The sequence below is a fragment of the Meles meles genome, chromosome 20, assembly GCF_922984935.1.
Source record: "Meles meles chromosome 20, mMelMel3.1 paternal haplotype, whole genome shotgun sequence".
NCBI classification, from domain to species: Eukaryota; Metazoa; Chordata; class Mammalia; order Carnivora; family Mustelidae; genus Meles; species Meles meles.
Genome location: NC_060085.1, coordinates 10,294,483 through 10,318,456, shown reverse-complemented (window position 1 = coordinate 10,318,456; position 23,974 = coordinate 10,294,483). Strand labels below are relative to the sequence as shown.

The 23,974-nt window shown below is 41.7% G+C and overlaps 1 protein-coding gene across 1 annotated transcript in view; it reads left to right on the top strand.

Annotated features, from left to right (window-relative positions):
- The window catches only part of LOC123933177 (adhesion G protein-coupled receptor E2-like), a 32,317-nt gene extending 11,574 nt beyond the window's left edge, over window positions 1-20,743 (top strand). The window contains exons 4-20 of the mRNA XM_045992187.1: window positions 770-820; window positions 1,120-1,254; window positions 4,713-4,868; window positions 5,424-5,588; window positions 6,097-6,143; window positions 6,275-6,352; window positions 6,771-6,948; window positions 12,729-12,836; window positions 12,994-13,217; window positions 13,419-13,598; window positions 14,900-15,097; window positions 15,382-15,617; window positions 17,910-17,976; window positions 18,385-18,476; window positions 19,462-19,630; window positions 19,714-19,824; window positions 20,575-20,743. Of these exons, the coding sequence (XP_045848143.1) occupies window positions 770-820; window positions 1,120-1,254; window positions 4,713-4,868; window positions 5,424-5,588; window positions 6,097-6,143; window positions 6,275-6,352; window positions 6,771-6,948; window positions 12,729-12,836; window positions 12,994-13,217; window positions 13,419-13,598; window positions 14,900-15,097; window positions 15,382-15,617; window positions 17,910-17,976; window positions 18,385-18,476; window positions 19,462-19,630; window positions 19,714-19,824; window positions 20,575-20,625 (2,246 nt within the window). The 3' untranslated portion in view covers window positions 20,626-20,743. The remainder of the gene's footprint in view (window positions 1-769; window positions 821-1,119; window positions 1,255-4,712; window positions 4,869-5,423; window positions 5,589-6,096; window positions 6,144-6,274; window positions 6,353-6,770; window positions 6,949-12,728; window positions 12,837-12,993; window positions 13,218-13,418; window positions 13,599-14,899; window positions 15,098-15,381; window positions 15,618-17,909; window positions 17,977-18,384; window positions 18,477-19,461; window positions 19,631-19,713; window positions 19,825-20,574) is intronic.
- The last annotated feature ends 3,231 nt before the right edge of the window (window positions 20,744-23,974 follow it).

The following is a 23,974-nucleotide window of genomic DNA, read 5'->3' as shown; positions in this document are numbered from 1 at the left end:
GTCTGCCAGGACAGCTGGGATTCCAAGAATTACGCAGGCAGTGAGAATCCACTTGGGAAATGTCAGGACAAAGGCCAATTCTGGGAGCCATGACAGTTCCTGGTTGGGTACATAGCATTTCCCCTGCACTTGGTTTCCAGGAAGGCCCATCCTGGACTTGTTCAAATCCTCAGGTTGGGTGGCTGTGATGCCCCCACCCCTCTAGGAGTCACCCAGGAAATCTGAGGGCACCAGGCCTGACAGACTGAGAGGGCTTGGACCAGTTCCATCCACATCTGGACAAAAGAACATCTAGCCACACTCTTATCTCATAAGATAATCCATGTGAAATAGAAAAGGCACACATTCATATGGAGGAGAAAGCAGGCCTTCTCCAAGCAGATTTCTGCTATTGCCAGAGAACAAAGAACCTATATAAGGGCAAAACACATGGATTGGAAGAGTTTCTCCTTCAAGATTTTCTCCCCTCCTTTGGCAGATGTTTCAACTTCTATGTAGTGTCACTGACATCAGCTGTCCATGTATATTCTGTCCCCTTACCTGTAGCACCTGGGGTTCCAGAAGATTATGCTTGTGGTTATCCTTGACTGACTTCTTGGGGAGTCCAGGGAGATGGTGGGGATGCAGACTGAGTCTTGGCACAGTGTGCAGTAGAGGAGGCTCATGGATCCTTCTGGAAGCCATGGGCTGCAGAAGGCAATGACCATGCAGTCATGGGTTGAAACTGGGATTGACTCTCATCTTTGTGTCATCTGCTTTTCTGTCCCAGGGATCTTGGTGCTGCTGCTGTTGACACTGGGGCCTGCAGAGAAACTGAAAGGTGAGTCTGCCCAGCCTACCCCACTGGGGACATAAGCTGGGGAGTGAATTCTGGGGTCTGGGCTTTCTCACCAACATGGGTAGGTGCGGGAGCTTATTCCACAAGTGAGGCTCATAGATGCTTTCTGGGTATACAAGAAGCTGATTCCTCCTCCCTAAATGTCCAGAGTTTTCTGAGTTCTTCCAGTAACAGCCATCCCTTCCCTAAACCCTCGCCCCTTTCTCTATCCCTGGACCCTCAGCTGGTATCTGGCTCCCTCCATTTCTTGAATCCTCTGACTGTGGTCTTCATCCCCTCAGTCTCTGCCCCCACAGACTGTGCCCAGTGGTGCCCTCCAAAATCCACGTGTGTCAATGCCACTGCCTGTCGCTGCTCCCCAGGATTCATTTCGTCATCTGGGGTGATCTTCACCAGCCTGTTGGAGAGTTGTGATGGTACAGGGCCTTGGGATGGTGGAAGGGCAAGGAGCCCAGGGGTTGGGAGATGGTGGAGCATTCCCAAGCCCTCAGCCTCACTGGGAAGAGCACCCAGCATTTCATCAAGGAAAAGAGAGAGGTGACAGGGCAGGGGGAGTACAAGGGAAGTGGACAATCTGGTTTTCATGATCAGTAGGTAGAGTGTTGAGAGCTTACACAGCAGAGCTGAGCTACGTGGGTTCAAATCCAGCTCACTGCTGATTACATCTGACATGTAGGAAATTATTTTTCCTCTCTATGCTCCAGTTTGCTTGTCAATGAATTGGGGATTTAAAATTCATATGTGTGAAGAAAAAGTAAAGACTAATACAGAGCACACTGTCAAACACAAGCTATTATCATGGTTACTGCTGTTATTACTGTGATTATACTCATAACACAAGGAAAGTGGACAGTAATGGAAGCAGCAGGAGGAAGCAGCCTGGAAGCTCTAGGTCTCCTTCTATCATAAGCTCACTGGGAACTCCTTCCCCTTCATGGTCATAGTTTCCCACCTCACTCCTCACAGTAGCCTCATGAGGCAGGCAGAGCTAACACGGTTTGTTTTTTGGGTGGTGTGTTTTTGTTCTGTGTGTGTGTGTGTGTTTGTTGTATTATTTTACATTAGTCACCATATAGTATATCATTAGTTTTGGATGTAGTGTTCCATGAGCTAGCAGAGTTTTTATTTCCCACTTACATTCCTCTGTTCTGAGTTCTGTTTTGTTTGTTTCTTTTTAGATTCCACATATAAGTGAAATCATATGTCATTTGTCCTTCTCTCTCTGGCATATCTGACTCAGCATAATGCCCTCAAGAGCCATCTGTGTTGTTGCAAATGGCCAGATTGCCTTCCCTTTTGTGGCTGAATCATAGTCCCCTGTGTACCTACACCAATTTCCATCATCCACTCAGGCATTGATAGAAACGTGTTGTTTCCCTACCTTGCCTGTCATAAATGCTGTGATGAACTTATAAATGCTGCGATGCAGATATCTTTCCAAGTTATTGTTTTTGTTTCCTTCAAATAAATACTCAGGAGTGGAATTGTTGGATCATACAGTAGTTCTGTTTTTAATTTTTTTGAGGAATCTCCAGATTTTTTCCCACAGTCATTGCACTAATTTGCATTCCCTCCAATAGGGACAAGGTTCTCTTTTGCCCACATCCTCACCAATACTTGCAATTCTTTATCTTTTTTTTATAATAGCCATTCCAACAGGTGTGAGATGATACCACCTTATGGTTTGGATTTGAATTTCCATGATGATGAGTGATATTGGGTACTTTTTTATGTACCTGTTGGCCATTTGGAAGTCTTCTGTGGAAAATGTCTATTCAGATCTCTACCCATTTTTTAAATTGGATTGTTTAAGTTTTTTCTATTGTGTTGAATGGGTCCATTATTTTTTTTTTTGGATGTTAATCACTTTTCAGATATATGATTTGTGAATATTTTCTCCTAAATTATAGATTGCCTTTTCATTTTATTGATAGTTTCCTTTGCATTACAAAAGCTTTCTGGTTTGGCATATTCCCCCTTCTTTATCTTTGTTTTCTGGAGTCAAATCCAAAAAATCTGTGTTGAGACCGATTTAAAAGACTTTATCCCCTGTGTTTTTTTCTATGAATTTTATGAATACATTTATTTAAATGATCATAATTGGGATCAAAGGATTGATTTATCCAAATCAAAATTAATAAGATTGTAGAACCTAGATCAACATCTAAAACAGAAGAGTTTTTATTCTTCAACAATGCAAGATTAAAAAAGAAAATTACATGCCTTAAGTATGGCTAACATGGTATATTATATGTTATGGGCATTTCACCACAAAAAGAAAATTAGTGGAGAAAAGGGGAAATAAACAATTTTCATACCAAGAAATATTCTTCACCTACTCAAAATCATCTTAGATGCATATTTATTGATAATGAAGGACAATGTTCCTAGTATGTTTGAAAAGCTGAGGAAAAAAATATCCTCAATCTTCAAGTAGTCCATGTATAGTGGACTTGCAGGTAGATTTTCTTTGTTCTCATTTTTCATATTTTCTCATTTTTCATATTTTCTAAGATCCATCTGTCATTTAGTACTTGGGGGAAAGATGCTATCAGATTTTTTTAAAAAGATGTTGTGACTATTAGCCAGCTTTGGTGCATTTGCATGTGTGTCTTATGGAGACTTCTGACTGAGTATGACAAGGAGATCCTACTACTAATGTAACTGGATCTCAGTTCCTTTCTGGAATCATGTCTGTCTGGTTGAGGAGTTTCCTGTCCTCATGCCTTCCACAACTTACACCTCCTTCTCAGTCAACTCCCACTCAACTCCACCCCAACCTGCCACACTGAAGATAGTTCTCTTGCCATTGTCACCATCTGAGAAGAGAGGAGGGCAGTTCCATTGCCCAGGTGGGGGTGAACAAGAATGCATCAGGTGTGTGTCTTCCAACATCCTGTCGTGTCCTGGTGCTGACACCAACAGCCTGGTATGGGGTCTTAGAAGGAATGTCCACAGGGGCAGAGAAGAAACCTTGAATGTTTTGGAATGTATAGGACCAAATATTTTATGACTGCATTTTGATTCATTCTTGTGTCCATGGTTCTTATAAAACTGTTGCTATTTTTAGCTGATAGAGTCCAGCCCTAGCTCTCTGAGCTACTCAAAGAGGACCTGGCTAACAGACATCTTTCCAGTCGTTTAAAAAATAGGGAGAAATAAGATGCAAGAAGACATCACCAATGACTCAGCCGTGAGGAACTTCGTGCAGCTTCATTTCACATTCCCAATGTCTCTGACAAGAGGGAACCTCCTTCAGAAGGAGAGATAGTATAACTCCCACAGAAATAACCTTGGAGATCACAAAATTACCTGACATTGGAGGCCTGAAGTAGTGGGTGATGAGGACTCAGGGGGATCTTGGGCCACCGTGAGTAATGGGAGGTGGAAGCTGCCAAAGGGCAGTGGCCAGACCACCTGGCTTTACCCTCAGGTAGGAAAGAGTGTTGCTCTGCACACTGTGTGTGCAGCTGTGACTCCGTTCACTGACTCAGCATCGAGAGTGGTCTTCAGTGCCACCGTCACCCTGACTGGAGCCCACCCCAGGTCCCCAATAGTGCAAGCAGAGACTTAGTGCCTCGGTCCACCCCACAACACCTGCAGAAGGGTATGGTGACCTCCTTCCAGCCCCTATGATGGCACAGCAGTGTATCTGAATCGAGGTGCCCTCATGCCCAGCCAGGGAGCAAAGATGAGTGGAGTAGTGAGCAGGCTTTTTGCAGCAGCTGTCTCCAGCTCAGACCTGCCCCAGAAATGCCACCGGCAAGTTGAATTCTCTCCAGTACCTATGGCTGAGTCAAGCTGGAGGCCAGGGTCTTTGCCCTATGGGAACTCACATCTTTGAGAGGTGACCCTTTGCCCTATTGTTTTCCAGACATCAACGAGTGTGGTCCCTCCTCGATAGTGTCCTGTGGAAAATTCGCAGACTGCTGGAACACAGTGGGGGGCTACTACTGCACATGCATTCCAGGTTATGAGCTTGCTTCTGGGGCAAGAACATTCAGGAATGAGAGTGAGAACACATGTCAAGGTAAGAATTCACTTGTGTCTTCCATCTGCTCCTCCATGAGGTTTGGAGTCACTCAGCACACTTTCTCCAGGCATCAGAGAACCATCCTCAGCACCTACCCAGAGATTTGTACCTCTTTGAACCCCAAGGCTCAGAACCCTCTGTAGAAGGTCACTTATGGAAGTTCAAAGAATCCCCCTTGCTCCTTGCCATTTTACTTTTGTGAAATTAAAAAAAAAAGGATGGCACTCAAGATATTTTAGGAGCTCACAGCAGTTTCTAGGGGAAAATCCCTCCACTTCACCATCATCATTGACTGTGAGGATGAGACCTTTCCCACCAGAGCCCACATGGGCTTGGCCATGCCAGGAAAACTCTCAGATCTTTTGGGCCATGTTGGACCCAGGGACCCCATCCAGAAACACTACAGGGGGAAGATGGGAGGGCCAGCCCTATTTCCTGGGTCTGTGCTCTCCCTGGCCAACAATTTCAGCATCCTGAACCCCCTTCTCAGCTGCTTGGTCTCTGTCTGTCTCCCTGCACAAGACTGACGCTGCCTCTCCCAAATAATTATAGTTCACAATCCTGAGAGAAGACCAGATGACCAGGACCCAGAAGGATGTTGTGTGGAGTCTAAGCAGAATAACACGGATGCACCCCCATACACACGTGGAGAATTGGGTGATGAGAAGGGCCTCGCATCTAGAGCAAATAGCAGTGGGAGACATTGGGGAAAAACAGGTGAGCAGTTACCCTGAGGAAATTAAAACAGAAGCTGTCACTGGGAGCCAGACACATCCTGGTTGGGAAAGGTGGTATATTCCCTGCATGTGGTTCCCAAAAAGACCCATTCTGGTCTTTGTCCAAATGCTCAGGCTGGGACACAGATTGCCATGATGTCCCCACCCTGGGTGAAAGCTGCCCAGGGAAGCTGAGAGCACTACAGCTGAAGACAGGGAGAATTCAGGCCAATTCCATCCATATCTGGGCAGCTGAGCATATGGGCACCACATTCACCCATAGCACACCTAGGTGTGAATAAGAAAATGCACCCACTTACAAGGGAGGAGTCAGTGGGGACTTCCTGTTGTTTCTATGCCCAAATTAGGGTCCCTGAATAGCCCAGTGACTACCTGGGAAAGTACCTGGTCTGACATGACCCCAGGCCCCTTCCTCTAACACACACACACACACACACACACACACACAGATTCTTTCACACCTAATGAGCTGCTGTTGTTCCCTGCAGGCATCTTTTTCCCCACCTGGACCCCACCCCGTGGAATCAAGAGCCAGGTGAGTGGCCCCAGAAGGGACTAGGAGACAGGAAATCCTTCCTCAAAGCCCCCACCCCCCGGCTGCCATTTTCCCCAAGATTCCACACCCACATTGAGGATCTCTGACTTCCTCATCTTCCCTCTCCCCAGAGACTCTCCCGCTTCTTTAAAAGATTCGAAGATCTGGGCAGAAATTTCATACCAGCCTCTGTCCAGGACACCATCCAGGTAAGGTTAGAATCCAGGGGAGACAAGTTGGAGGCATCTCATGAAGGCCCAGGAGAGCCTTGGTGTGGAAAGAGGCACCCCCAACACAATGGTGGCCTCCCTGAGGCACTGCTTCTCCTGGGGTGGGTGGGAAGAGCAGACATCCTGGTATTTGTACTCACTGCTAGACACCCACCTGCACCTACTAGCAACATTTCATCTTACTTTTCTGGAAACTGGATTTATGTCATCCTTGGCATTTATGAACAGGATTGACCATGAGTGGCTGGATTCCAGGGACAATCCCAGGAAATCCCAAACAGTGTCACCTTTTCCCCCAGATAGTCTCTAAGACCTTTACATTGAGGCTAAGTGGACAGCCTCTTCATGCAGTCTGTCTGGCCCATGATGCACTACTTCTGTGTCTGCTTTCCCCCAGGATGTCATACAGGAGGTGGATGAGCTGCTGCAGACCCCTGAGGACCTGGAGGCCCTGCCCCGCTCAAAGCAACACTGTGTGGCCACAAACCTGCTTGCTGGCCTGGAGAATGTCCTGAGAAACCTAAGCCAGGCCCTGCCCAATGGGACACTGACCTTCAATGCATCTGCAGGCACAGGTAAGTACTGGGGTCTGCCCCAGGCTCTGCGCTGCCTGTTCTCCCACATTTGTTCCCCAGCCTCAATGGAGTGTGTGACCATGCTTGTATCTCAGTATTATACTCATAAACACATTAAAATAAGTGGTTAAAAAGAAATGAATAAATTGTGCTAAGTAAAATAAGTCAGAGAAGGACAAATTCTGGGTGATCTCACTTATATGGGGAAACTTAAAAAAATAAATAAATAAAACACAAACACAAGCTCATAGGTACAGACTGGTGGTTGCCATAAATGGAGGTTAGAGGGGTGCTTGTGAGGTATGTGGGGGTAGGTCAATAGGCTAAATGGGTGAAGGGGGTCAAAAGATATAAAATAAATAAGTGATGGTATGTAAGGTACTATGTGACTATAGTAAATAATACTATGTTACATATTTCAAAGTCGCTATAAATCTTGATCAAAAAGTTGGAAATAGAGCTACCCTATGACCCAGCAATCACACTACTGGGTATTTACCCTAAAGATACAAATGTAGTGATCCGAACGGGCACATGCACCCAAACATTTATAGCAGCAATGTCCACAATAGCCAAACTATGGAAAGAGCCTAGATGTCCATCAACAGATGAATGGATAAAGAAGATGTGGTGTGTGTGTGTGTTTGTATATATATATATATATATATATATATATATATATATATATATATATGATGAAATATTATGCAGCCATGAAAATAAATGAAATCTTGCCATTTGAAATGACATGAAAGGAACGAGAGGGTGTTATGCTGAGTGAAATAAGTCAATCAGATAAAGGCAATTATCATATAATCCCTATGATATGAGGAATTTGAGAGGCAGAGTGGGGGGTTGGGAAGGAAAAATTTAAACAAGATAGGATCAGGAAGGAGGCAAACCATAAGAGACTCTTAATCTCACAAAACAAACTGAGAGTTGTTGGGGGTGGGGGCGTAGGGATAGGGTGGCTTGGTGATGGACATTAGGGAGGGTCTGTGCTATGGTGAGTGCTGTGAAATGTATAAGCCTGATGAATCACAGACCTGTACGCCTGGGGCAAATAATATATTATATGTTAATTTAAAAAAGTTGAATCTTGGAAGTTCTCATCTCAGGAAAAATAATTTTTAACTGTTTGTGGTGCCAGAAATTAACTAGGCTTCCTATGGTGATCATTTTGCAATATAAATAAATAATTAATCATTATGTGGTAAATATGAAACTAATGTCAATTGTATCTCAACAAAACAAGAAATGAATATCTATGCTCAAATAATCAACAAAGCAGGAAAAATATCCAGTGGGGAAAAGACAATCTCTTCAATAAATGGTTCTGGGAAAATTGGATACTTATATATAGAAGAATGAAACTCGACCATTTTCTTACACCATTCACAAAGTTAAACTCAAAATGAATGAAAGACCTCAACATGAGGCAGGAATCTATCAAAATCCCAGAGGAGAACACAGGCCATAACCTCTTTGACATCGGCCACAGCAACTTCTTTCATGACATGTCTCTAAAGCAAAGGAAACAAAAGCAAAAATGAATTTTGGGACTTCATCAAGATCAAAAGCTTCTGCTGAGCAAAGGAAACAGTCAACAAAGCAAAGAGGCAATCCACGGAATGGGAGAAGATATTCACAAATGACACTACAGAGAAAGGGCTGGTATTCAAGATCTATAAAGAACTCCTCCAACTCAACACACACAAAACAGATAATCATATCAAAAAATGGGCAGAAGACATGAACAGACACTTCTCCAAAGAAGACATACAAATGGCCAATAGACACATGAAAAAATGTTCATCATCACTAGCCATCAGGGAGATTCAAATCAAAACCTCATTGGGATACCACCTTACCCCAGTTAGAAGGGTCAAAATTTTCAGGACAGTAAACAACAAGTGTTAGAATGTGGAGAAGGGGGAACCCTCTTCCACTATTGGTGGGAATGCAAGCTGGTGCACCACTTTGGAAAACAGTGTGGAGATTCCTAAGAAATTAAAAAATTGAGCTTCCCTATGACCCTGCAATTGCACTACTGGGTATTTACCCCAAATACAGATGTAGTGAAAAGAACATCCATACCCCAATGTTCATAGCAGCAGTGGCCATGGTCACCAAACCGTGGAAAGAACCAAGATGCCCTTCATCAGATAAATGGATAATTAAGATATGGTCAATATATACAATGGAATATTATGCCTCCATCAGAAAGGATGAATACCCAACTTCTGTATCAAACATCAGGACTGGAGATTATACTGAGTGTAATAAGTTAAGCAGAGAGAGTCAATTATCATATGGCTTCACTTAACTTGTGGAGCGTAAGGAATAACAAGGGGGACATTAGGAGAATGAAAGGAAAAGTGAATGGGGAAAATCAGAGGGGGAGATGAAACATGAGAGACTATGGACTCTGAGAAACAAACTGAGGATTTTGGAAGGGAGGGGGTGAGGGGTTGGGTGACACTGGCGGTAGGTATTAAGGAGGGCTCATATTGCATGGAGCACTGGGTGTGGTGCATAAACAATGAATTTTGTAACACTGAAAAAATTAAAAATAAAAAAGAAATGAATAAAACTATAAATAATATACATGTTAATAAAAAATAAATTATGAACAGAGGAATTGATGATAAAGAAGAATTTAAGATAAAATAGAAATGGCTCCCCAAGAAAATAATTTATTTAACTTGGAATAATATGAATTTAATATTATCTGATATTTAAGTGTTTTGTTTTATTTCAGGCAAAGTTCATGTACAGTAAAATTCACCATTTCAAGCAAAACTTACTATGCAGTGGCATTTATTTTTTTAAGATTGATTGATTGATTGATTGATTGATTTTATAAAGAGAAAAAGAGCAGAGGGGAGGGGCTGAGGAAGAGGGAGAGAGAAACCTCAAGCAAACTCCCACTGAGCACAAGCCCAAGACGGGGCTTGATCCCATGACCCTGAGATCATCACCTGAACAAAACCAAGAGTCCAGTGCTCATCCCACTGAGCCATGCAGTTGCCCACATTCAGTGACATTTAGTATATTCACAGAATTGCAATAATTGCCTCTATTTCTAAAATATTTTCATCACCCTTGCAGTAAATATTGTACCCCTGCTCAGGAGTCATTCCTCATTTCTCCAACCCTCCAGCCCCTAGACATCACTGGTTTGTTTTCTGTCTCTATGGATGTGACTATTCTGGACATTTCATATAGAGAGACTCATACACTGTGTTGCTTAATATGTGTCTTCTTCCACCTAGCATAATGTTTTCAAATCTTATCCATGTTGTAGCATCTATAGGTGTTTTGTTATTTTTATAGCTGTATAATATTCCATTGCATATGGATGCAGCACCTTTTATTCCACCCTTCATCCACTGATGGACATTTAGCTTATTGCCACATTCTGATTGTTGAGAATAATCCTACTATGAATATTGGTTCACATGTTTTTGTTTTTGTTTTTGTTTTTGTTTAATTTTTATTTTTGATGGGATAACTGGGTGATGGGCAATAGAGAGGGCTCTTGATGTAATGAGAACTGGGTATTACACACAAGTGACGAATCACTAAATTCTACTGCTGAAACTAACAGACTACATGTTAATTAATTGAATTTTAATTTAAAAATAAAATAAATTCTAAAAAAAACTTTTAATTTTTATTTATTTTTAAAATTTCTTTTCAGTGTACTGGAATTCATTGTTTATGTACCACACCCAGTTTTCCATGCAATATGTGCCCTCCATAATACCCACCACCAGGCTCACCCAACCTCCCATCCCAGACCCCACTAACCCTCAGATTCTTTTTCAGAATCCATAGTCAGGGTTTGTCTCCCCCTCCAATTTCCCACAACTCCCTTCTCCTCTCCATCTCCCCATGTCCTACGTGTTATTTCTTATGCTCCACAAATAAGTGAAACAATATGACAATTGACTCTCTCTCTCTCCTTGACTTATTTCACTCAGCATAATCTCTTCCAGTCCCATCCATGTTGATACAAAAGTTGCGTATTCATCCTTTCTGATGGAGGCATAATACTCCATAGTGTATATGGACCACATCTTCCTTATCCATTCATCTGTTAAAGGGCATCTTGGTTCTTTCCACAGTTTGGCTCCTGTGGCCATTGCTGCTATGAACATTGGGGTACAGATAGCCCTTCTTTTCACTACATCTCAATCTCTGTTGTAAACACCCAGTTAAAAAAATTTTAATGTAGGTCTTTGACACGTTTTGAACTAATTTTTGTGTGTTGTGTGAGGTAGGTTTCCAGCTTCCTTCTTTTGTGTGTGGATAGCCAGATGTGTCAGGACCATTTGTTACAGAGACTTTTCTTTTTCCACTGAAGGGTCTTGGCACCAGATTTTGGAAATTAATTAACCATAGACGTATGGGTTTGTTTCTGGACTTTAAACTCTATTTTACTGATCTGTATGCCTATCCTTATGCCAATGCCCTCCTGTTCTGATTATTGTAGGTTGGTAGTCAGTTTTGAAATTAGGAGATTAAGTACTCCAACTTTTTTTTCATCTTCAAGATAGTATTTGGGTATTTGCAATGCCCTGTGAATTTTAGGTTGAGCTTTTCCATTTCCGCAAAAACTTAAATATCTAAAATTTCTTTGGAATCCTGATAGGGATTGCACTGATTCTGTAAATCTCTGCGGGGATCACTGCCATCATAAAAATATTGAGTCACCCATCCATAAACACAGTCAACAGTTTTCTATGTACAACTCTTGAGCACCCTTGAATAAAATTATTCCGTATATTTTGTTGACTCTTTTGGCATCTATGTTCCTAAAAGATTGGTCTATAGTTGTGGTTTTTTTTTTTTCTTGTGATATCATTATCTAGTTTTGTTTGCAGGGTAATGGTGGCCTCATAGAATTATTTAGGTAGTATTTCTTCCTATATTATTTTAGTTTATTTTATTTTACTTTATGGAAGAGTTTACAAAGGATTAGTCTTTTAAATGGATGATATCATCCTTAAATGGAATTCAGCAACAAAACCATCTGACGTGAGCTTTTTGTTTGGGGAAGGTTTTGATAAACAACTCAATGCCTCTACCTACTGCGGGTTTGTTCTGATTTTCTGTTTCTTCTAAAGTCAGTTTTACTAATGACATCTTATGGTATGTTGGCTAACTAAACTTAATTTTTAAAAATTCAGTTTGGGGGAGCCAGGTGGTGGGTATTAAGGAGGGCATGTATTGCATGGAGCACTGGGTGTGGTGCAAAAACAATGAATACTGTTACACTGAAAAGAAATTTTTTTAAAAGTCAGTTTTAGTAGTTTTGTGACTGTTTAGGAATTTTCTCATTTCTTCTAGGTTATCTAACCTACTGTTGAATAATTGCTGATAATATTCTCTTATAACCCTGGATAAATTCAAATTTTACACATATATAAAATTATTATGTATACCAAATATGTGCAATATTGTTATTATGTGTGTCAAATAATACTATTATTAATACATAATATATATTAGATCTAGAACATTCATATGTTATATTATATGCATATATTATGTGTGCATTCTATAAATTATATAATATTCAACATTATATTTTATGCTATATATGACTTCTGTATGTATTTATATTACATACAAAGTATTTATATTATAGATTTAGGTAATATATAAAATATTTTACACATACATCATATGTACACACATAGAATGGTATTATATCAACCACTACTGTCACAAATACTAATCTAACTCCCTTACACAACTCTGGAATCTCATAGACCTGTCCCTGAAGGTGCGGGAGCAAGGAGAGAAAACTGTCATCTTGAGTCAGAATCAGGTGAAGATGATGCTGAACTGGGATGTGGTGCATGAATCTGAGGACTCAGGTAATGGCTGAGATGGGAGGAAGATGCCCAAGGATGTGACAAACAGGAAACTGAAAATTAAAGGGAAACGGGGGTATAGTGGAGTCACAAATGTCCATCTGAGGAGGAAGGGGCCCTATTGGCACCCCAAGGTATCAACATTGGCCTCATCCTGCAGGTCCTTCTGTGGTGGGCCTCGTCTCCACTCCAGGGATGAGCAAGTTGCTGGCAGAGGCCCCTCTGGTCCTAGAGCCTGAGAAACAGGCAGTTCTGCATGGGGCACACAAGGGTGTGTTGCCAGAAGTCTCCTCGGTCCTGCTCTCAGATGTCATCTCTGCCTTTATGAGCCACAAGGACACCCAGAACCTCAGCTCCCCCATCACCTTCATCTTCTCTCACCACGTGAGTGTTGGTGAGATAGGCTGTGGGTGTGGAATGAGCCTAGGTCCTGGGCACAGCCTTGCTGCCTAGCTCGGTCTTGAGGTTTCAGGGGGTTGCCCAATGGGCACATCATTCCTCTGGAAAGCCCTTTGCAAGCCAGCTTTGGACAAGCATTTCTGAACACCAGAACCACCACTTCCTACCTACATTCTCTTCCTGCAGTCAGTGACCCCTGGGCCAATGCAAAAGGTGTTCTGCGTCTTCTGGGAGCACAGTCTGGATAAATATGGTCATTGGTCCACCACAGGATGCAGGATAGTGACCACTGAAGACACCAGTACCACCTGCCAGTGCACCCATCTCAGCAGCTTTGCTGTCCTCATGGCCCACTATGATGTGCAGGTGAGAGCCCTGGAAGGGGCTGCATTCCGTGCCTCTTGCTGCGTAACATGTTTCCTCATATGTAGGGGCTTTAAATAAACAGAAATTTATATCTGTGGTTTCTTTGGGGCATCTTGGGGATGGTGGGGCTGAGTTGTCCGTTTTGGGTCTTACAGGCCTGAAATTGACCAGAGTTGCATTGTCCTCTGTGGCTCAGGGTCCTCCTGGGAGCTCCCTGGTTGCTGGCAGGATTCAGTTCTTTGCAGTTATAGGACTGGGGTTCCACTTTCTGGGTAGCGGTGAGCAGGGGACCTTGCTCAGCTCCTCAGGGCTGCATGCATTCCTTCTCCAGCAGCCCTCACACAGCGTCTCAGCATTTCTATTCAGAGATGAGCAGGAGGAGCTCCCTTACCACAAATGCTCTCAAACTTCAACTCATTTTTCTCCAAGAGCCCAGAGATTTTAAGAGCTAACTTGATCAGACCAGGCCCACCCACAATAAACTCCTTCTCAGAGACATAGGATCAGAATGCCATCAGCATAATCCCTTCACAGCAGCACCTAAAATGGCATTTAACTGAAAATCCAGAAGAAAGTGTGTGTACACCTATTATTGACAAATTAGATTTCTGCTTATCACAGGAGTCTTCAGGAGAGGAAGTCTGTAGAAAGTGGCTCTCAGGAGCTGTAGAAAGGAAGATTTGGTGATAGCAGAGGCAAAGGGGCCAAGAAAGCCAGTGAGTACCGGTGAGTTAGGAACTATGCTTGCCTGCTCCTTTAGCCAGTGAGTTACTTCCTCTGGATCACCACATCAAAGACTTCCCTATCTGATGTGTAAAGTAAAATAAACCCTTGTGAGTTCCTGGGTTCTGTCTTTTTTTTTAAAGATTTTATTTATTTACTTGACAGACAGAGAACACAAGTAGGCAGAGAGGCAGGGTAGTCAGATAGAGGGAAGCAGGCTCCCTGCTGAGCAGAGAACCCAACGTGGGGCTCTATCCCAGGACCCTTGGATCATGACCTGAGCAGAAGGCAAAGACTTTAACCCACTGAGCTACCCAGGTGCTCCCCTGTGTTCTGCCTTAAGTAAGGACTCTTATTCCTCAACTCTTCCAAGGCCTGAGTTAATCAATTCAGATTTCCATAAAATTCTAGCATTCTAAACCTGTAGGAATTTATCCAATAACATAATATATTTACCTACCTCCTTCTTTCCTGATTTGGCTACAGCAAAAATTAAAATTAAATTTAAAAATTTTAGATGGAAGATTTAGGGAAATGTGACTGTGATGTCCTTTTTACTTCTCTTTGCTGGATTCCAGGACAAGGATCCCGGGCTGGCTGTGATCACGTACCTGGGGCTGGGCCTCTCTCTGCTCTGCCTCCTCCTGGCAGCCCTCACCTTCCTGCTGTGCAAAACCATCCAGAACACCAGCACCTCGCTCCACCTGCAGCTCTCAGTCTGCCTCTTCCTGGCCCACCTGCTCTTCCTCACCGCCATTGACCGGACTGAGATCAAGGTACTGACACTGTCACAGAGGAGTTCCTGCTGCCCCAGGGGTGCTCAGTTCACTGATCCATGCTGCACTGATACCTTAATATCCTTAATGAAATGACATTGGGTTCTAGGGAGGTTAGAGGGTAAGTAGCCTATTTCACATTGACTAATTAACTAGAACACAAACCCTCTTCTGACAACTTGACCATATACATGAGAGTTCCTTCATGGCAAGGTATGGGACAGGTCCTGGGGTCACCTTCCTCCTCAATGATCCTTCCTGGTGACACCATTCTCCTCCCCCAGGTGCTGTGTGCCATCATTGCAGGTGCCCTACACTATCTCTACCTAGCCTCCTTCACCTGGATGCTGTTGGAGGGTCTGAATCTCTTCCTCACTGCACGTAACCTGACGGTGGTCAACTACTCCAGTGTGAGCAGTATCATGAAGAAGTTCATGTTCCCTGTGGGCTATGGAGTCCCAGCTATAATTGTAGCCATTTCTGCTGCATCTAGGCCTCACCTGTACGGAACGCACACCCGGTAAACACAAATTCCCATGTCCTCATCTTCTCCAGCATGACCATGGGTATCATAGAACCAATAGGTATTTAATTCCACCAGAACATGATAGACAGAGAAGTCAGTGACCACTCCAAGGACATCTACCTGGTGGAAGATTGTGTTCATTGAATTGCTCTTATTTTTTTTTTTTTTTTTAGTTTGGGACTAGAATCTTTTATTTTTTCTAAATTTGTTTTCAGTGTTCCAGAATTCATTATTTATGCACCACACACAGTGCTCCATGCAATATGTGCTCTCCATAATACCCACAACCAGGCTCATTCTTAAGTCATTAAGATATAATGTTTTAAATGTTAACTATAAAATGTGTTAATAATTATCTATTTAAATAATATCATGCATTATGTTATTAACTATACACTAATATAATATTAATGATGTTTAATAACTACAAATTGATCTAGTTAAGATAAATGAGGTGACTTTTTAATCTTTCATATATAACTATTTTAAATATTAAGTGTATATTACATAAAAAACTAAATTATATTAATGACTATAGTCTGTAATATAAATAGCATCTTATGCATTAGTAAATACATATTAATACAGTATTCATTGCGTTAACTGAGGGGACATTTTTAAATCTAGAAAGCAAAAATGAAATGACGAGATGGCACTGATTTGTGTAAACTCCTTCTCCATCCTAATTTTAAAGGAAACAGAGGGTCATTTGGATGACAAAATAACTGTAACAACAGCCAAGATTTAGAAATCACTTCTGATATACAATCACTGTTCTAAATATTTTTCATGTGTCAGATCAAATCATCCCCCCAACAACCTGTGCAGTAGAAACTGGTATTGGGCCACAAAACATATGAGGAACTGAGGCACAAGGAGATTAACTAACATGGCCGAGGTCACACAGCTGGTTGGTGGCAGAACTGGAGCCACATCCAGTCTGGCACTCACACTATGTGCCTATCCTGATGACACGAGAGCTCAGCTGCATCAGCGAGCCCTGGCCATCTGGCCTCCCTAGGGAGTTAAGCATAAAGGTCAGTAAACTTTTTCCATAAGTGGCCAGATAATATTTCCAGCTTTGTGGGTCCTATAATCTCTGCGGCAATTACTCAGCTCTGTCCTCAGAGCATAAGCAAGGCCATAGACAGTTTGGGAAGGATGGGTGTGTGTTCCAGTACAACCCACTTTCAAGAGGAAGCAGCAGCTGCCTGCTTAGCCAACACCTACCTTCAAGGCTACCCTTTGATGCTTCCTGCTGGGTCATTTGACCCTTTCCCCATCTTCACACTTCCCATCTCACTGGGGATAAAGTCCAGCTCTGTCCTTGCTCTGTGTGGCCTTGAGATGCCTCATCTGTGAGTGTTTGAGTACCTGTCTCCTCGTGAGTAGTAAGTTATGTAACACACATGAGCCTTAAGGCTGGAACAGGCTCACTGTTTTGTCTAATTTGGGTTTTTTCACTCACTGTTTGCATGGTGCAAAATTTTCACCTGTCTATACCCACTCATCCCTCATATTTCACCTTAAATACAATTCAGTTCTTTCAGAGAAACACTTCCTGACTATCTGGATCTCCTATACCCCAGACTAAGTTATGGATCCAGCTACATATCCTCATAGCTCTTCATACTTGATCATAAAATTAATTACCTTGATTTTGTCTACTAATTGTTGACTCTCCCACCTCGCTGATGTCTCCCTGAGGACTGAGACCACTCCACCCTAATCCCAGCCAGTCTTCAGAGCCAAGCACAGATCCTGACACAGAGAAGACACTCAATACTTATCCAAGAAAAAACCTATAAATTAATTTATATCAATACTGCTATTTTATTTTTAAAAATTATATTTATTTCTGCTAGTATGTCTGGGTGCCAAGACATAAGAAAGATTTTTGAAAGGAACTTATCTTTTTTTTAAAGACCACTTTATTAAGGTGTGACTGACATGTAAAACACTGTATGTAATTAATGTAGGCAACCTGTTAAGTTTGGGGCTAATACTCATGAAACTATTGCCACCATCAAAGGCATAAACAAAGTTGTAGCTCTGCAAAATAAATAAGTTTAGGAGATCTATATTACACAGTGGTTTTCCCTAACAGTAGTTAAGTATTGTGTACTTAAAATTGGCTAGGAGGGTATGTTGAATGTTTACACACACAAAAAAAGCAATAATAATAATGATGAAGAAGGGAGGAGGAAACATTGGGGGTATTTATTTATAAATCTTTTATCCAGGAAAGCCAATATCTTCTTGAATCTCTTCCCATCTTTCTCTTAGATGCTGGCTCCACACAGACAAAGGATTCATATGGACCTTCCTTGGCCCCGTCTGCACCATCTTCTCTGTGAGTAATGGATGACATCAGAGCAGCATACCTGCCCAGCTGAGGGTCATTCAAAAACCAGGTGTATCAGGAGGGTGACAGGCAGGGTGAGCAACAATTCCAGTTGGCCCAGGACTGATAAGGAGCTCCCAGGAGGTGGGAATTCCCACTGTAAAACCAGGAATCATGTGTTCCCTGAAAAATAGCACTTTCAGTGCTAAAATTTGGAATTTCCAAGCAAACTGAATTGAAGTGGTCACTGAAGTTACAAGACAAACATGGGCCTGATTTACAGGGTGTTTGGTCTGCTTCTCTAGGACTGTTATGAAACACAAAAGCTTCTTCCCTGCCACGTTAACAGCTGGATGAGCTAGGACGAAGGTTTTCCAAATGTGGAATGTAGTTAAAATGCCTGTGGGTTTTCTGCAGATTAATTTGGTTTTCTTTCTGATGACCTTCTGGATTGTGAAAAACAAGCTCTCCTCACTCAACAGCGACGTGTCCACCCTCCAGAACACAAGGTGAGGATGGGTCACAGGGGCACACCATCCCCCAGACAGAACATTGTCCTCATGCTTCCAAGGCTCTGGTGTCCCTTCATAGGACTCCAGAGGGGACAGGAAGAGAGAAGGGCAGCAATCCTTCTTGGCAGCCAGCTCAGATTCTGTGGTTTGCTGCTGACATCCATACCAAAAACATTCAATCTGTGCATACCCTCAACAACAAACTACTTCAGCTGTAGAGAGAATTGACTTTGTTCTGACATGCAGAGATTGCTATCAGGGATCTATGAAAAAGATCCTGTGAACATTCATATCCTTATAACACACTCAAGAAATAACATAACAGTTATTTTCAAGAAATAACATAACAGCACGCCCTACCATGCCCATGCCTTCATGCATCCTCTGCCCTCTGTTTTCCTCTTCTCTTGTACCTGGTGGACTCAGCTTCATCATCCTCATATCACATCCTCTAAGAGTTTGGGGATGTCCTCTGCTTTCCTCAACTTTACACAGAATCAATGGCCTCTATTCCAGGCAAAGCATATCCTGGCTCAGTTCATGGAAAGAGTGAGGAGTGGAATAGCCCTGGATGGAAAGAAGTACCTCACTTTGCAAATGTTATAAGTGATCATTTGTTCTTGTCTGTCCGCCAGATTTTAAGGTCTCTGAGAACAGAAATCTTGTTCTTTGTTGTTTTGAATGCCCTAGCCCCAGCCTAGAGCCAGGTCCATAGAACATTCTCAGTAAAGTCAGTTGAACAAAATTAGGGATCTTCATGAAACATGATCTTTTCGAAACTCACATTATTGAATGTCACCTTTATCCTCAGCCCTAGTCAAATGTCATCCTGGACCCAAATAGTGTTTCTATTTAGGGAATCATTGACAATAAAGGTCAAAGTTGATCACAACTCAGTCATAAGCATCATGGAGTGGACATGAAACCTGCCCTGGTTGTGTTGCCCTGGATGCATCCTGACCCATTTCCTCCTCCTACCCAGGATGCTGACATTTAAAGCCACAGCTCAGCTGCTCATCTTGGGCTGCACGTGGTGTCTGGGCATCCTTCAGGTGGGTCCAGCTGCCCATGTCATGGCTTACCTCTTCACTATCATCAACGGCCTGCAGGGCGTCTTCATCTTCCTGGTGTACTGCATCCTGAGCCAGAAGGTACTACTGCCCATTCCCACCCAGGACCCTTCCTATGCTCACTCCCATCAGTGAGCTGATCCAAGCATGTTTTGTCTCTACAGGTCCGGGAACAATACAAGAAATGGTTCAAAGGGGTTGAAAAAACGAAAGCTGAGTCTGAGAAGTACACTCTCTCAAGTGGGACCATGTCTGATGACTCCAAACACAGTGTGGTAAGATTATCCAGTGTTCCCAGAGCACTTCACTAACCAGTTCTCTTGAGAAGCTCATGCCTACTTCACTGACAACCTGGGTATACCGCAGGTGACTATCTATGATGACTTATACTTGGTTTTCACCTGAACTCACTTGAAGACACTTCCCTATCTTGAAAGGAGGTCTTCTGATACTTTCACTCACTTTCTATGCTCACGTTGACCCTTGCACATGACTGTCCTCTTTCCCCACAATGTAGAGCATCACTTAGTGTGGCATGGGCCCATCCCCTTTTTAACTGTACTTAGGAACAAGATACAAAGTACCTGTAAGCAGAGAACAATGTTGTGATCGACCAAGTAATCAGGAATAAAGATATGTACCACTGGTGCACACGCTGCACATAGTCACTGCACATCCTTTATCCCTCACCATTCCACACCAGCCCTGTTATATGACAAACAATAAATATGTGTAAATATAGTCACAAAAGTCAAGTGAAATAAATATTAGGATGGATCGGAGACTTTTCTTCAAAGTCTGCTTTCATTCCTAGTATTTCCAAACACACAAGCCCTGCAAAACCTCACTAGAGAATCACAGAAGGCAGAGGAGAGATCCTGGCAATGTGAATTGTACCAAGAATTTGTATGTTCAGATTTACAAAACCTTTTCTCTTCTTAGATTTCTTCTGATAATATTTTGTAGTTTTCTGTGCACATCATGCAGCTTCTAACACAAAATCATGTTTATACCTTCCTTCTTAGGAAAATTATAATGAACAGCTAAGCCTGGTGAACTTGTCCCTTAGAAAATGAAGAAAATGCTGGCTGCCATCCTTTGGGCAGAGTATAAAAGATGCTTTTTCATGTTTATCACAAATAACTCTTCTTGGCGCCACTTGTGAGAAAAGTAAGCAGTAAACATTGATACTCAGTTGCTGGAGACTTGTGGTTTTCCGGTGCATACTGCATGCTCAGTTCACTCACAGTATATTCAGGACCTATGACTCAATACCCCAGTAGAAACCTCTTCTACAAAAGTTCTTCCTCAGGTTAATGATATATAACAAGGAAAAACAGCCTCAAAGGACTTTCCTGAAATGACATAAGAGGGGAAACTAATATTCACATACCTGCGTGTAGTATAAACAACTAATCCCAGTTGCTCAAGACTTTCCTGGTTTTAGTACTGGAAATATTATATCCCAGGAAACACTTTGGTTACAGACAAAGTAGATCAGTTGGTCCCCATACATACATACATGCCTCAACTTCTTCCCTCTCCATTTCTAAAGACTTAGTAATTTATTCATTCCAAAATTATGTGCTGGGAATAGATCAAGGAGATCCAATTCCTGATTTCACAGAATTTAAATGTGGGAAGGGAAGGTTTCATCAGAATAAAACCAAAGCTAGGGGACTAGAGTCTCTGCATCTTTATGTTTACAAGTTGAGTTGTGGAAAAAGGTGTATATGGCTACTGCACATTTTGTGAGATGTATTTATAGATAACATATTATTTCACTCTCATCATGCAGTCTAAGCCAGATCTAAATCCAGAGCAGTTACACCCACAAGAAACTTCCTGAGGGCTCCCTCTGACCAATTCTGAATCAATTTTAACATCAAAGAAACATGATTATGTTTTAAATAACTTATCCATGAGTCCATAGTTAAAAGACCATCGAATATATGCAGAAAATACAACAGAATTAGAAGAGCATGATTCTTTCAATATCCCATAAGTGGCCACTAAAAACATTGAGTGAAAGTCTTTGGAGAACAGGGTGGGACCACAGATTCAAGGAATCACCTCACAGACTACTAATTAATTACAAGGGACAAAGTGTACATTGGCAACATGGAGATCTAACGGCCACCATCTGAAACTAATGATGAAGCTTAATATCATCAGTGGTGGGCAAACCGACTTTATGTATCTCCTGATATGTCATGAAGTTACAACATCCCATTTTTAGTAAAAAAGAATTATTTAAAAATCTCTCTAATTGAAATCCAATCCAAACTTTAGGCTGTGAATTAGCAAAGTATAACATTGCAGCCAAATGCAGGGATCTGCCTGTTTTTGTTAATAAAGTTTTATTGGTACACAGCCATACTCATTCATTGTCTAGGCTGCTTTCATGCCACAATGTCAGAGTTGAGTTGTGACAGAGGCTGTAAGGATACAAATCTAAAAATATTCACTACCTGGCCCTTTATAGAAGAAGCTTGCTGTTCTCTGTCCTTTTAGACTTAACTTTCAAAATATATGAAATACAAAGGACAAAATAATTTAAATGACACCATGAAGAAACCATCAGGCAAATCCTGAATGCAGGCATTCAACAAGACAATTGGCCTGGCCTCTTCTAAAATCAATACCATTGTTAAAAGTGACTAGAGGCTGCTCTACATTAAAAGAAATGAAAGCCTGGTGGTGGGTATCAAGGAGGGAACATATTGCATGGAGCACTGGGTATGGTACATAAATAATGAATCTTGGAACATTGAAAAAATAAAATTAAATTAAAAAATTAAATAAATATAGAAATATATTTCATTACTTAAAGAAAGAAAAAGAAGTAACATTACAAACAAATTCAGTGTCAATTTTAGTGGAGTTCTGGTTCAGATAAACAGCTATCCATGACATTTTGGAGGCAATTGGGATAATTTAAACATGTATCAGACATTGAAAGTTATGGCGAAATTTTTGTTAATTTTCTTGGGTATAGTGATAGTATTGTGGTTATACAGAGAACATTCCTTGAATTCTCAAATATTTGTTGAAGAAGGATTGAAGAATGAAGTGTCATGATGTCTACCACTGAGTATCATATGTTTTACCAATAAAATGTAATCATGTGTGGAAATAAATTGAGAAAAGTATTTTAATGTGGCACTATGTTAACAATTGTTGACTCTTGTTGGAGAATATGAGTGTTTATTGTATCATTTTTCCAAATTCTCTCTATGTTTAAAATGGTAAATAAAAGGTGTTAGAAAAGTAAATAAATATATCAATTAGTTATTAATTCATAAAGATATATACCCTCATAAATTCCTAGATGCCCAGATAAAATGCTTTCACCTCTGCACAAAACTAACTTTGAGAATGAGTGTTTTTAAGATTTTATTTATTTATTTGAGAGAGAGAGAGAACGCACACAAGCTGGGACAGGAGGGGAGGAGCAGAGGGATTGGGACAAGGAGACTGTACACTGAGCTCAGAGCCCAATTCAGGGCTTGATCTCACAACCCCTCAGATAATGATCTGAACTGAAATCAAGAGTCAGCTACTTTAAAAATTGGCAAGGCAAGAAACAACAAATGTTGGAGAAGTTTTGGAGAAAGGGGAACCCTCTTACACTGTTGGTGGGAATGCAAGTTGGTGCAACCACTTTGGAAAACAGTGTGGAGATGCCTCACAAACTTAAAAATAGAGCTACCCTATAACCCAGCAATTGCACTACTGGGTATTGACCCCAAAGATACAGATGGAGTGAAAAGAAGGGCCATATGCACCCCAGTGTTCATAGCAGCAATGTCCACAATAGCCAAAAGGTAGAAACAGCCAAGATGCCCTTAAACAGATGACTGGATAAAGAAGATGTGGTCCACATACATAAAGGAATATTACCCAGCCATCAGAAAGGATGAACACCCAACTTTTGTATCAACAGAGATGGGACCGGAGGAGATTATGCTGAGTGAAATAAGTCAAGCAGAGAAAGTCAATTATCATATGGTTTCACTTATTTGTTGAACATAAGGAATATCATGGAGGAAATTAGAAGGAAGGGAAAACTGAAGAGGGGAAAATCAAGGGGGGAGGTGGACCATGAGAGACTATGGGCTCCAGGGAAAAAACTGAGGGTTTCAGAGAAGAAGGGCAGCGGGGATTGGTGAGTCTGGTAATGGGTATTAAGGAGGGCACAGATTACATGGAACACTGGGTATTATGCCCAAACAATGAAATGTGGAACACTACATCAAAAACTAATGATTCACTGTATGGTGACTAACATAATAAAAAAAGAATAAGTACTTAAAACATATTTTGAAAAATGTCTGAATTAACTGATGTGGGATAAAGAGCTCCCCAGAACATCCTGGATATAGCTCAACAAACTACAGCTCATGGGCTAAATCTGGCTCACTG